At 38.7% G+C, this 14,289-nt stretch overlaps 1 protein-coding gene and 1 long non-coding RNA gene across 2 annotated transcripts; one reads left to right on the top strand and one right to left on the bottom strand.

The window, feature by feature from the left end:
- The first annotated feature begins 3,113 nt into the window (after positions 1–3,113).
- On the top strand, positions 3,114–6,597 carry LOC148848115 (uncharacterized). The gene is made up of 3 exons (XR_016100790.1): positions 3,114–3,567; positions 3,668–6,175; positions 6,278–6,597. It is a non-coding gene; the product is annotated as an uncharacterized LOC148848115 (long non-coding RNA).
- A 3,757-nt stretch (positions 6,598–10,354) lies between these two features.
- LOC148848114 (C-8 sterol isomerase) lies at positions 10,355–12,123 on the bottom strand. Its single transcript, XM_088948633.1, has 3 exons — positions 11,408–12,123; positions 11,058–11,207; positions 10,355–10,759 (listed from the first exon to the last, which is right to left on the bottom strand). Exons 1-3 carry the CDS (start codon positions 12,029–12,031, stop codon positions 10,475–10,477), a joined length of 1,059 nt encoding a protein of 352 aa, XP_088804759.1. The 5' UTR covers positions 12,032–12,123; the 3' UTR covers positions 10,355–10,474.
- Positions 12,124–14,289: the final 2,166 nt, after the last annotated feature.

Here is a 14,289-nt window from a genome sequence, read left to right as displayed (position 1 = left end):
TATGAGCATTCAAATCATTTCTTACCTACTTCAACCCATGTCTTTTTCTATATGTCAATATCTCTTCAACTTGCAAGACATCACTTCTTATAAGTGATCATATAAACCATCTCCAAAATATGTTGTACATAAAATAATTATGGGTAAATCATGGAAAACAAAAACAAAATGTTAGGAGGTATCAATGTCATTTACTATACATACAATATTGGTAGGACGTGCCATTCAAATGCATATATAAAAATAAAAGGATGAAAAGTATTTTGATTTAACTTCTATGGCATAGATATGAAGTAAGGCAAATATTGACATTATATAGTAAAGAGATGCATGTTTAAGGTATTAATTCTCATTTTCTCTCATTAAATCTTATATTTAAGATATGTTTTGTTCTCTTCAATAATTTCTATTACTTTTTGAAATTGCCCATAGGCATTATATTTCATTCAATCAAGAAATTGATATGAAAAAAGCCAACAAGGCCAAATTAGAAAAACCCAGAAAGAATTTCTCAAGAGAACAAAATATAACAATGGATGAAGGAGAACCTAAAGATCTTCTACAATCGAGAAAATGTGAGGTTAAATCACCAACAGAAATAAACAAGCATATCTCCAATCCACCATAGACGGCGAATGAAACTGATACGGGAAGATTCCAAAAGATTGCCGAAGAACACCGAATGGGTCTCACCATGAACAACATCAATTGGAGAACCGCGAACGGGACTCACTATGAACAACAACTATTAGAGAACAACGAATTGATAGAGGAGAAAACCAAAAGATTGTCTTCCCCGGCAAACAACAAAATTGAACAAGAACTGCAAATAGATTAAAACTACGAACAAAGAAACAAAACCTTGAGAAACTCAAGATGAAGCATCGAGAAAAACTCGAGAGGAAAGCTCTTTCAAAACACAGAGAGGGAGGAGGAAGAGAAAACAAAAGGAGGAAGGGGAAGGAGAACCCAAAATGGGCAGCTCCCGCCCCCAAAGAAATCCCTTTGAAAGTGCCTCAATAAATTCTATTAGTTAAGTCTATATACAATACTTTTATTGATAGGTTCTTCTATCTAAGTGATAGGTAATTGGATAAACAATTCAGCCATATGGGTCAAATGAATCAATCCCATGATATCATAATTAAATAATAAAACTTAAATAGAAAAACACAAAAATTATGAAAAATGATTTTTTATAATATTAAGATATATCTATAATATTATATATTTATCTTAATAAAGAAAAACTACAAACAGGAAAATTATATATTCATCAAAATAATTGTAGATAAAATTGAACATATATCATTACTATTATCATCTAAAAATGTGCACTACACATTTGCTAGTTTCATGAAAAGTCTCTCTCCCATGCAAATTAATTAATTACATAGTCTAATTTTCGAAGTCCAAATCAAAATTGCAATAAACCATTAAAAACTTGATAAATATAATATTTTACAAATAATTTTTTTCTTATACATGCCAAAATATTTATTGGGATCCAGTCATCCAACTTACAAGCACGTCCAAAGGAACAGAAGTTCATAGAAGGGTGTTTTAGTCATTTAAAGAATCCCTACCGGTCCGGTGCGTTTGGACTCGAAGGGATTTTCTCTTCGAGCCCACTAAAGTTTTGACACATGATCGGTGCTCAACTAGTCATCACCTACAACCGGTTGAAGCTTTATGACTAATAAAATATTTTTAAATAAAAAATTGAGGAAGAAAGAGTGCTCATGGTCCGGTATGAGCTCTACTCCGATATGTAAGTAACATCACGACAACCACTGCACCAACCGATGAATCAGCTTTGGCATGTGCTCGTTGAACAGTATACCTGAAACCTTTGGCACCGTGTCATGAATGTTCACCCCCAACCTCACCACCCGCACCTTGAAGCTCACAATCCCGACTCTTAGTCCTGTGAATGAGAAAACCATCACCCAAATTGCCTGGCCGTCCTCCATCACGTTCATGTCCGTCTCTGCCATGTCATATGCACTTGGCATCACTAGCGCGCTACCCAGGCTGTGGCTAGTCATGTTTATGCTCAGTTCCTTATCTGGGTATTGATGCATTAATCACTTGACTTCGCTCAGGATCTGCTCCTGAGCCGAGTACTTGTAGAACTGACACGAAAATGTTATTGTACCATATACCACCGAGATACCGCTTGGTAGAATTGCTTAGACCGAAGAAGCCTAAGGCCAAGGCACCTCCTGCGGACGCTAAACTCATGGTTCTCGCTTATCATTTCCCTTGATTTAATCCCATCGTTACCGGTGATTCAAGTTAGCAAAATCGATGAGGAAAATGAAACAATAATAGAGCAGAGCACCCCTGAACGGTTGTTTTGATATTGAGATCTTATCTGTTTTTTAGTTCTCTTTATTTCATTTTGCCATTTGGCTTGCCAAAACAGGGGTAAAGTACAGTTATTGATTGAGGGAGCAAGAATAGAGAAGAGAACGTGAGGGTTTTAGATATTTTTGTCCGTATAAAAAAGAACATTTGCATGGAAGAAGAAGAAGACAGCCTCGCGTCTTGGTTTTATCTTGCAGATCCAAAGTCACAACCGCAATAAAACTTTGTTGGAAACAATAAATGTAAAATAGCACAAAAAAACCAAAAAGAAATACTCAATAGGTACAGAGGAAAAGAATTTCCAACATTCATACAATATTACTATTTGCTGGAATTAAAAAGAAAGTAAAAAAATGATTTTTTCATCCGCATTCAAAAAGAAGAGAAAAACCTTAGACATACATAGATATCAGCTTTATTTGAAACTTTTCACTAACACCGTTGCTGCTACCGTTAAAATCCATAATCGCCGTATTGGCCGTTGCCATTCTATTGTCGTGTTGCTGTTAATAGTGCAATTGGGTGAAAAAGGTTAGAGTCTGACAACGTGAGGGTTTTAGAAATTTATATCGTAATAGTTTTAAAAAGTTAATTATCAAATTTCATTTGAAATTATTTTTGTTAAGCATAAATTTCATCCGGTTGTAAGTATTAATAGAGCATCGAACGACGTGTCAAAATTTTAATGGGCTCGAAGAGAAAATCCCTTCGAGTCCAAACGCACTGAATCCGGAGTGTACCTTATCTCGGTGGTCAGAAAGCCAAAGTTCCTCCCTCCTTGTCAAAAAAGCCTCAAAGGTGATACTATCTTCGTCAATTTATTGAAAGACGAGAGACATTTTTGGAAGACTGCAGGCCTATTTATTTTCCACTCACAGGGCGCACGCACACCCTTCGATTCGAACCTCTGATCTTTAAATATGACTAATGAGTCATTTCAGATCCGCCATTCCTGTTCCAAGCTCGGAGGCGGAGCTCTCAGGGCATTCTGATTTCTGAGAGAAAACCGGAGCTGAGAGTACAGAGATCGCGCTTATAGATCGACAAGTCGTTGCCTAAACTTCCATATCTAGATTTTATTCCATTTTCCAGCTTTCTGATCTTTGTTACGGTGTTTTCTAGTCCATAGTTCTGTTAAAGTTATGAAGGTTTCATCTGCTTTGGCTATCATCTACTGGGGTTTCTGGTTCTTCACATGTAAGTGCTTTTTCCAAGCATTTCCCCCTTCTTTGCCGATGATGTTGTCTTTTGGTTTCTTTCGGTATCGATTCAAGTGGTGTTTTTCCTTATGTTGCAGATTTTGATGAGGTTTTGTTCTCGATCTGTGCTTTCAAGTACTATAGGTGAAGATCTAGTTTCGGTTCTTCTGCTTGAGGGCTGTAGACCTGTAGTTTGAATCTGGGGTCAAGATCTGCTCCAGCTGTGACAGTTGTGGATAATAGTATCTCTTGTGTGCAGGAGCTTTCCTGCGATTTGAACTGAAAATAGGACAAACTTTCGTGGTTTTGACCAATCTTCGGGGTTCGAAGACCTCGCTTTAACCTATCTATGCTGTAGCAGGCAAGGTTGGTCACAGAGCTATTAGAGGTTTTTAGTACAGGGAAGGTCACGCAGATCGTAAAAGAGAACCTAAACTAGTCCGCTGTGATTTCTTATACTTGCAAATGGAGACTCTTGTTATTGTCTCTCAGCATCGGAATCAATATTACAGCAGAAGCAACTCTACTGTTTCCGATACATTTTCTTCCCCTTCCAGAGGCTTCAGGGAGATCAATTGCAGAACCTTTCAATCTGGAGCAGGTATTCTTCCGACTCCTTCAAAGTTTTTTAATAGTCCTTCTGCAATTAGGACTTGTTCTTCCCCGCAAACGCCACAATCTTTTAGTCCTCAATTTGAAGATGAGAAGCCATTGAAGAATACTAGAAAAAGCAGCGCAATTCCTATAAATCTCAATGTTTCCAACAAGGGCTGGTCTTTCAACGATGACCTTTCTTGCTCTGAGCTCTGGGCTGGACCTGCATATTCGAACTCACCTCCCCCGAGTTCTTTGCCCATCCCCAAATTTAGCCTTCGTCAGAAGCGAAGTGTGTCTCTTGATCTGCCTACCTCAACCTCTGCGGTGATTACAATGCACCCTATTGCTAAATCTGCTCCGCCTTCACCCACAAGGGAACTGTGTCCCTCTAAAAGGGACTTCTTTCTCACCACTGACTCTGCAACTAATCCAACTCCAAGGGATTTCTTTCTCAACATTGACTCTGCAACTAAGAACCTGCGCCGTATTCTCCATCTGGATATTGATGATGAATGAGAATGTGGAGGGTCCTGAATCCTGTGAATAATTTCCCTGTGCAACATGGGTTACCGGTAGCTTGTATATAAGTAGTGAATAATATGGTCTGTAGGTTTAGCCTTTGCATCATTACAGCTTTCTTTGTTTCTTTGTTGGTGGTAAAAGAACAGCGACATACAGCAATATTCTGACTATACTGCAAGTATAGATGGTAAGAAATGGATAACATGGGTTTTCTGATGGACGGCTTTCGGGAAGGAGAAGGGAACTAGTGCTGTGTGCTGAAAAAAAAACGGATAGCATGGTTTTTCGGGAAGGAGAAGGGGATTGATGCTGAAAAAATTTGATATTTGATCTGCTCAGTTGCACATCTGCCTGTCTCTGCAGTGTTCTTGGCGTTCTCTTATCAATGGGTAGTGATGGAAACTGTCTTTCAGCGGTCAAAAGTTATGATATGGTTATGGAGAAGCACGCTTTCTATCATAATCGTGGATAAAAGTTTCTTTCTTGAGTAGGTTAGGCATATCTAATTCTATGTAGTGTGTAAATAACTAACCAGTTTAGGTCTTTCATCTGGTTAGGTTAATCATCATTCAGGTTCTGTATCATGGTTTGGTCTCTATAGCATCTTTATCCCCTTTAGGTTCTTAATCCTGTACTATTTGAATTCTACTTAATCCAAAGTTTACATGGTAGATGTTTCTATAGTTAGCCCGAGTTGGCTGATTAGATGGTAGATTTGCATTGCCTTCTGTTTATTCTTTTTCCTTCTACTTGGTCCAACTGTGCCTGAATTGGCTGGTTAGGTGGTAGGCTTGCACTTGTTAGTATCTGGTCTCCGACATTACGCCAATTTAGGTCTTTCATCTGGTTAGGTTAATCATCATTCAGGTTCTGTATCATGGTTTGGTCTCTATAGCATCTTTATCCCCTTTAGGTTCTTAATCCTGTACTATTTGAATTCTACTTAATCCAAAGTTTACATGGTAGATGTTTCTATAGTTAGCCCGAGTTGGCTGATTAGATGGTAGATTTGCATTGCCTTCTGTTTATTCTTTTTCCTTCTACTTGGTCCAACTGTGCCTGAATTGGCTGGTTAGGTGGTAGGCTTGCACTTGTTAGTATCTGGTCTCCGACATTACGTCAATTGGCTGCTTAGTTGTTCTTCATCTTACTCCTTTCTGTATCTTTACCTTTTCGTTTTCCTTTTCCTTCTAAACTCTTACTCCTATCTGAATTCTTCAAAACGGTCTTGGCTTCCTCTACACCCCCCCTTTTCAGGTTTTTTAAGGGAAAGGTGGGAAGGGGAATTGGAAGACTATACTCTATTACTTGGTTTATCCTCATCTTTTGCATTAAAGTGTCTAGGCTCCCTGTGTTCCATCTTATCGTCCTGCTGTAATCCCTGCTAGTTGTCTGCTTCTGTTAGCTGGTGTCACCATTTGTCTTTTAATACTTGGAAGGTGGCATATCAATCTCTGGAGATTACTAGGTTCAATGCTATATATAAGGTATATCTCTATTTCATTTTCCAGTTTACACTTTTAATAGTTGCTACTTTTGAAATTTCAATCGAATTGTTGATGTATTTTTGTTTATCATATTTGAAACAGTGCTGATCCATGGAACTAAATGAGCTGCCAATCTTTGTTCTGGAAGGCTTGTGATTGTAGAGCTAAATGAGTTGAGTTTGTAAGAAAGACTTGTGAGTTACTTGGGCCTAGCCATTTCCTTTCAAGTTTTAGGTGGAAATTCCCATGAAGTGATCTTGGGTTGAGGACTCCTTGAGCTGATTGTGGAGTTAATAACATAATATCTAGTTATTGTTGGATTAGGGTTGATGTAGTTTGTTACTTTGTATGGTTGATATTCTCGCTGCAGTCTAGTCTGCAATGTTGTGTTTCTTGGGTCTTCAGAAGTTTGTTTGCAAAAATCTTATGTTGCTCTTGTCTGTTTCTGTTTGCTTCTGTCACAACTCACAAACAAGTTACTGGAATAGTTCCTTACTTTTCTTGCATCATATAGTGGCGGTGCTACGATCTCTCACCCGTAAACAATTGTATCGTATAACCTATTTTAGTTGATATATTTGGTTTGTTGGAAAATAAGAGAGAAACATAAGGTGGAGAGAACCCCAACTTTCTATTTGTGTTAACAACTTTCCCCCAACTTTCTATTTCTCTATTATTTTCTATCAAGCCACATTTAACCCCATAAGAATTTGATACCGATTAAAGGATGTGCTTGTCTATGTTATATCACTTGAACTTCAAATTATACAGGCGCCCAGGCGGTGTGACAACGGGCTACGGGTGTTGATGGGCGGGGACCATGAGGTCCATGACCCACGTTTTGGGTCGACAGCTTACAGATTGGTTCTTTTACTGATCTTAATTAGACTTCAATGGGAGCATGGAACATCTGATCCAGTTTTGTCAACATGACTGACTAGTGAATCAAACTTTACGGATGTCATAGAAAGCACCCAAAAATATATTATTGGTAATAATCGTTAAAACCACAGATGGGCTTATTTGATCCAAAAAAGCAGAAGCCTATTTTGTAGAAGCCCAAAAGGTAGGTATTATAAAGAAAAGTTGGTTGAATAAGTTTGCACACCAAATGCCCAAAAAAGTGTTTCTCTGACCAGCTCTTGCGCTTGTTTAGAAATGGCTTCATGGTAGTTTCATTTATGGAGGAATGTGCAATTCCCGTTTGATGATATGGTAAGATTTAAAATATCAATACATACATCCAATACCCAATATAGGGCACATTGTGTCCTTATCTAGAGGTGTGGATGCATCAAACAGTTACCCATGCATGGGGCTATGACAGCGGCCATGGCGTTATAGCTCTATGAATGGCGCCTAGGTCAAAAAAATATGATTCTTAAATTTGTTTTTGACAATTTCTAGAGACTGTACAAACAAACTATAGAAAATTATAAACATTTTTTCATATGTTTTAAATGATTTTCATTGGAATAAAGAATTATAAATGGATCTGTCAATGACCTTTTAAACTCGTTGATCCAACAATAATTTATGCAAAAAATGTTCTTTTTTTTCTTAATTTTTGATGATTGAAAATTAAAAACCATTTATTTTATGTATTTTATGATTTTCGTGGTGTGGAAGAAGTATGAAATGGATCTGTCAGTAATGTATCAAGTTCTTTTATTGAACAACATTTTAATGTGTCCCATAGTTATCCGTATTTTAAGTGTTTTGATGTAATACACAATACTGATACTTTCAACATTGGATATTAGACATAAACCCAATATTAGTTTATTCTTCAAAAATGTAAATCAGAGGAACCTTTGTTCATGATGGCAAAAACTGCGGCCAATTAACGAAGGGGTGGAATACGAACTCGATGACAAACTCGGAATAAGTAAGCCGGGTGCTAATATTTAACAAAAACCCACTAGTGGAGAACTCTATGTTAAAAATTAAAACGAATCAAATCCGTTGTGAAATGTTCAATTGGTTGAGCTGCCCATTGAATTAATAATTCTGTTCAGTGTATTGGAGGGGGGGCTGAACTTGGTAAGCTTTTAAGAGCCCGTTTGGAAGGGTTTATACGTTAGAGTCGAGGTGCGTTGATTCAGCTGTGGTGATCGTTTTTTTTTTTTTTTTTGGATTTTTACTGTCTTCTTCGTTCTGGGCCTTCCAAACCAGACCAGTCCGGAATTTCACCAAATACTTCTTCTAGCGTTCTAATGTGCCATGTGGGGCATGGTTTTCAAAACTGGATTGGATTGGACCGGAAAAAATCGGGAACTGGTCGCTTTCCGTTTTCTCCTAAAACCACTTTTTTTTCTCAAAACCGTTGATTTTGGTCAGTAAATTGTTGAATCCGGCCGGTTAACTGTTTGAACCGTTTAAATAATTTTGACCATTTTTTTAAAATTTTGTCAAAATAGGCCGGCTGTTCGAACCAGTAACTGGATGTCTGACCAGTTTAATCACCGATTTGGTTTTGAAAACCATGATGTAGGACTACCGGTACATTGGGGGAACATCTCCTGTACTTATATTTATTGTCTCTGAGTAGATATTCCTAATACATGATAGGATAGGATGTGGCTGTAAGATTGGTGTACGGAGCATTCTGTGAGGAACAGATCGATTGACATAAGTATCTTATTTGAAGTTAGATCTGCTTAAGACGATACATTGTTGGTCACGCTCACTTAACCATACATTGGATATATCGGTTATATGATGTTGGCAGCAATGTGTTGTGGTGAATAGATATTGGCAGCAATGTGTTGTGGTGAATAGATATTGGCTGATCATTAAATCCCGATCTCAACCAGGCACTTCAACTTTCTTATTTGACCTTCTCATTGGTCCACGTCTTTTGCCTGAGATAATCTCCTCACCTGTTCATTGTCAAATCAAGAGGTTCAAGAATTTAATTTATTCCTTTTTTTTTTGAAAATTAATGGGCTTCGAGTCTTCGACCACCTTCGCATGTGATTGGATGAAGTCATGGAAATACTGCTGCCTCATGTCTGTGCAATACTGTGTTTCCCGATTGACAGTTGGTAGAGGCTACTCTGCTTCCTTGTGAGTCCTCCTAGTGAAGCTCAGGTACCTGGTAGAATTGGTTGACTGGGCAAATTCATGAATCACGAGGCTGTATACGTTAAATTACATGTTTAAACTGTGTTTCGAATTTGATGATCACAACACATTGGCCAAAAATATTGGAATATAAAGTACAACCGATGTTCCCAATGTATTATTGTTGGCAGATTCAGACTCATTCAATAGAATGGATGAGAAATTGAGTGATTTGAATTGATCCACTAGGCCCCAACACTATTTGGAACCACACAACACTTTGATGAGGGTTTGAGACTAATGGAATGGATGGTGCAGATGCCTTTGTCAATAAGAAAAATCTTAGTAATTTATTGTGAAACTTTATACAAATGTTTGAGTATATTGTGGTGTGAATTGATCTACCATATATGGATGAGAAATTGCGACATTATTTGGATCTATCCATGGTGTAATCATTTAAGTGATCAGTCCACGCTAGGGTGTTCGACTGTTGGCCATTCTGAATGGTTTTGTTTTCTAAAACAAAAAACAATACCTTCTTAATTTGATGTCTCCCCACCCAACTCTGTGCTGTGTGGTGAGATTAACCACCGTTATCTTCTGTCCGAAAATCATCTCTCACGATCGGTTCCAAGGAACAGCATGCATCTCATCATCTTCATTGAATCCAAACTTTCTGCTCAAGTGATCTATTGCACTATCAATTGAGGACACTAAAGGGAGGAGATGCACAAAAGGCCCAAGGGGTGGGGATTTTGTAGTAAACCTCAACATGATCATGGTTGCTGTTGATGCTGGAGAATGGAGAACCAACCCCCATGATTCCTCTCAGCAGCTATGCACTATCAATTGAGGACACTAAAGAGAGGAGATGCACAAAGGCCCCAAGGGGCGTGGAATTTGTAGTAAACCTCAACATGATAATGGCTGCTGTTGATGCTGGAGAATGGAGAACCAACCCCCATGATTCCTCTCAGCAGCTATGAATCTCCTGCATTTCCATGCCTTAGCACATCTCAGTTCACCTAAAACATCATTGCTTAGTCTGTCAACTGTTTGTTCTACCTAGTTCAATTGTCATTCTTCCATAGTTGGGATTCTCCATGGAGGTTGACTGGTTAACTTTATCACTGTTAATAATCTGCAAATAAGTTCTTACAATTGCCAAAAGAGAAGGGCGAATTAAAAGCCTCACAAGAAGTGAGGTATGAATCATGTTCTGATGTACATTTAAGTTGGGCATGAGCAATTATCTCCTGCAGTGTTCCTGTAGTGGTGAGAGAAGGAAGGCAACATCCAGAATTGATGTTTCATCTCTCTAATTGTTCTTGATATTCTGAATTTCACAAACTCCAGCACAGACAAAATCAATCTTGGATTCTCCAACATTGTGCTCTGTCGATACTCAAGAACCCAGGTATTTGGATCTAATTGTACAACAGAGGCGCTCCATCTTTTCTGTACCCATGAGCTATTTGTCTTCCCAACTGAAAACCCGAACTTTCCTTCTGACCACTGATTCAGCAAACAGATACGAAGTGTTAGACGATTAAATGTGCCCAGATAACTGTAAAACAGATACAAACTTTGCCTTACTATAACCTTAAATGGACCCAGATAACTGAAAACAACACACCAGTTGCATTCACTGCGATGATCAAATAAGAAGTCTCCTGATCATGACCACTCCATGGTTGATTTGAAACCGTGGGAATGGTGGGCACCAACCCCATATTTGTTTTATGAGTTGTGAAGAAATGGCTCAAGAGTATGTGTACAAACAAATCCTAATACTGTCATAATATAAACTTACCTCTGTGATTTTGCCTGTTAAGATAGTTAATGATCGAGAAGAAAATCCAGTTGCAAGCAGTCCAGCAGTTCGCAGAGGCCATCCCCATATGCTTATCTCTTCTGATGCTGATTTATACAGTATGCAACGTGAAATCAAAAGCAATCCGTCCTGCAGTGATTTTCAACAAACTTTTATCTGTCAATTATTTCAGGAGCAGATATATTTCTCAGTTTATTTATTTATTTGTTAAAGGAGAAAATGAATCTAAATGATCCAAATGTAAAGATTAATGATGTGCATATTTCTTAAACGAAACAAAATAATTTCTAAAAACAATTGGAGGCAATTTGCGTTCTACTGGAGGTTACCTGATGAAATTCCCATGTGGAACCAGCAGAGCTGCAATTTGAAACCTTCCCATGAGCAATAGCTCCAAGCCTTTTCTCCAAGAACTCTAATCTTAAATTCATTTGTTTCAGAATCCGAGATTCACCCGCAATAGTCCTTACTGTCTCTGCAGAGAGTTCAGGTTTGAAAAGCCCAGAGACAAACCATGCAAAGCCAATATCCGAAGCTAAAATCAAGCTCAGTCCAACGAGAAATCTCCAAAATTTAAACTCAATAGCCCAAGGTCTCTTCCCCTTCTTCTCAATCTTTTCCAAAGAACTCAACTTTGCAGCGGATTTGAGAGGGGGAGTTATTGGAGTCTGATGAATACTGGATTTGGGCGTGGAGAGAATTGAAGGATCAAATGAAACTGGGGTTCTTTCAAACGCCTGTTTCGGAGCTGAGAGCTTTGTAAACGAACTCCTTTGAACGCTCATCGGCATGAGATCGAGGGTAGCGTTGATGCTCGCAAGACAGATCTCGCAATTGCAATTTGCATCCTTTCGGCACCCAGGAAAGTAGCAGTTATCGCGAGTCTCGGACCAGTCTTCCACGGTGGTGATGGTGGATCTTGCAGAGGATGCTGGCAGGACAACGGTCTTCATGGTTTCTTGCCTTCTTTCCCCTTCTCGTCTGTTTCTTGAATTCTAGTTCATTGATCCTCTACTCTTCTTTTTCTTTTCTTTATTTTCGATTCGTTATCATAAATTAGAATTTGAAATTCAAATTCTCCAACGGTCAGGAGGAAAGGTTGAAATGAAGACGCTTCCCTCCTCATTCAATTTCAAGGGAGTCCGGATCACCTGCCTACGAGAACTTTGCCCATGCCTATCCACGATACACTATCTTCCGTGAATCAGGAACATCTCCCCCTGCATTATGCAGAGGATGAGATATTCTCCATGTGTGACTCCGATAAACGTGAACAGGAGATCCGGACTCATTTCAAGAGCCCAAATTTTTTGCAAGAGAGGCGCATCGCATGTGCTGTGGAGCTGTGGAGTCCAGATCTGCTCCACACAAAGCGCGCCTAAAATTGTAAAATCACGGCCTTTGTTGCATTCCTGTGGCCCCCCACTTTACCTCACTTCATCCGATTCGAGGTGGGCCATATCAAAACATGAAGGGCTGTGATTCACAATTTTAGCCCATTGCTAATTTACTACTCCACCGAGAGTAGCTGATTTTTAAGCTGTGCTGCGACTCCGACTCTGTGACCGAGACGTCAGGAAGTGACGTTTGGGTCCCCAGTTTGTTGTATTGTTTTGGTTTGTTTCCAAGGGAACGGGTTTTATTTTCAAACGAACCCTTCAGCCCACCTAGTTCTGGGCTTGGGCCCTGGGCCTTCATCTAAATCCACAGAGAGATTTACAATTCCTCCAAACACCAACTTAAATTTGTCCGCTTGGCGATGAGATAGAAACTCAACTATGGTCTCTTTGAATTTTGACGTCGAGGGTAGGACTGGGTAGAGTTGGTTGAACCGGTCGCATTAGGGCTACCCGATTTAGAACCAGCATGGGTTAGGTCTGAACAACTCGACCCAGAAGCCGATATTCCTATGTCCTACCAGTTAGTGTTGAAGAAAAGGAAAGGACAATGGAGGAATCCTGAACCTTTTTATTTTGGGGTATTTGGTGATACACCCTAATATCCCATAGAGCCGTTTTGAGCATACTTAGCCTCTTCTCCCCAAATTTTGGCATAACGGGATTCGAATTCTCATGCTGAAACAAACCAATTAACATACCAACTGAGCCACCCCTCAGTTAGAGCCTTGAGTTATTGAGATAATAATAGGCATTCTAACAGTCCAGATGAACTGGCATAAAATTATACACACCAGATTGGGCTACCTATCACGAGTGAACATTCTGGTGCTCACTGCAGGCCCCATCTGCACTGAACACAAATCGTGATAGGTTGCCCAACCTGGTGTGCATGATTTTATCTCCAGCCAATCTGGGTTTGTTTTCTAAGCCACAACTAATCTTATTAATCACTTGTTCTCTTGATTTTTAGGTACAGCTGTTGGGACAGATACGAACTGAACCAACCCAATTATATAGGGTATGGGTCTACATTTTTTGTTCTGGTTATAGTTGGGTCTAGACCCTCGACTGGTTGTGATTGTTCTGAACTGATTAGGTATATCATCATCATCATCATCATCATCATTATTATTATTATTATTATTATTATTATTATTATTATTATTATTATTATTATTATTATTATTATTATGTTCAAATGCATTAAGAAATGAGAAGTCTATTGCTCAATTATAGGTTAGTATATAGCTATTAATTTTAATCGGCTTTTATTAGGGTTTAATTGGGGACTGGGTTGGCATTTTTTTTTCATTTCATTTGTTGGCAACCAGGTCCACCCTGTCCTGGTTCAGACTCAACCTATTCACAGCTCTATTTTAAGATCCTGGATCTGTTGAACACTGGTGTATTCATTTGTGATTGGATACATAATGGCCTACACACAGTAGTGGTGCAAAATGCAAACAATAGATTCAGAAGAAGTGTTTATATAGAGTTCAGATCTCCTACCCACAAGAACCCTACCATGTTACCATTCATGCAGAAATATTCCCAATGTACAACTGTAGTATCATGTGGATAGGCCTGAATAGGATTCTTGTGGGTAGTAGATCTGAATTGGTTCATGTACATGGTTCAAAGTATTGATACATATAAAACACAGAAACATGTTTCACTTTGCACTTCACATGTTTCTAATGCGTGATGTTTTATTTATTTATTTTTTAAAATTTTATTTTTCAGGATATTTTTTCAGGGTTAAGTATGTTAGGAGAGTCTTTTTACGTTTGAACATAAAGACGCCGTCTAAA

The sequence above is a fragment of the Nelumbo lutea genome, chromosome 6 (genome assembly GCF_056320005.1).
Source record: "Nelumbo lutea isolate HS-2025 chromosome 6, American lotus-T2T, whole genome shotgun sequence".
NCBI lineage: Eukaryota > Viridiplantae > Streptophyta > Magnoliopsida > Proteales > Nelumbonaceae > Nelumbo > Nelumbo lutea.
The sequence above is the reverse complement of the archived record's forward strand: the minus strand, read 5'-3'. Positions and strand labels throughout refer to the sequence as shown.

Coding starts and splice junctions, on each gene's coding strand:
- LOC148848114 (XM_088948633.1), bottom strand. CDS start 12,031: ATGAAGACCGTTGTCCTGCCAGCATCCTCTGCAAGATCCACCATCACC. Junction 11,208..11,407: donor CCACATGGGAATTTCATCAG/GTAACCTCCAGT, acceptor AAATCACTGCAG/GACGGATTGCTTTTGATTTC. Junction 10,760..11,057: donor TAACAGGCAAAATCACAGAG/GTAAGTTTATAT, acceptor TTGCTGAATCAG/TGGTCAGAAGGAAAGTTCGG.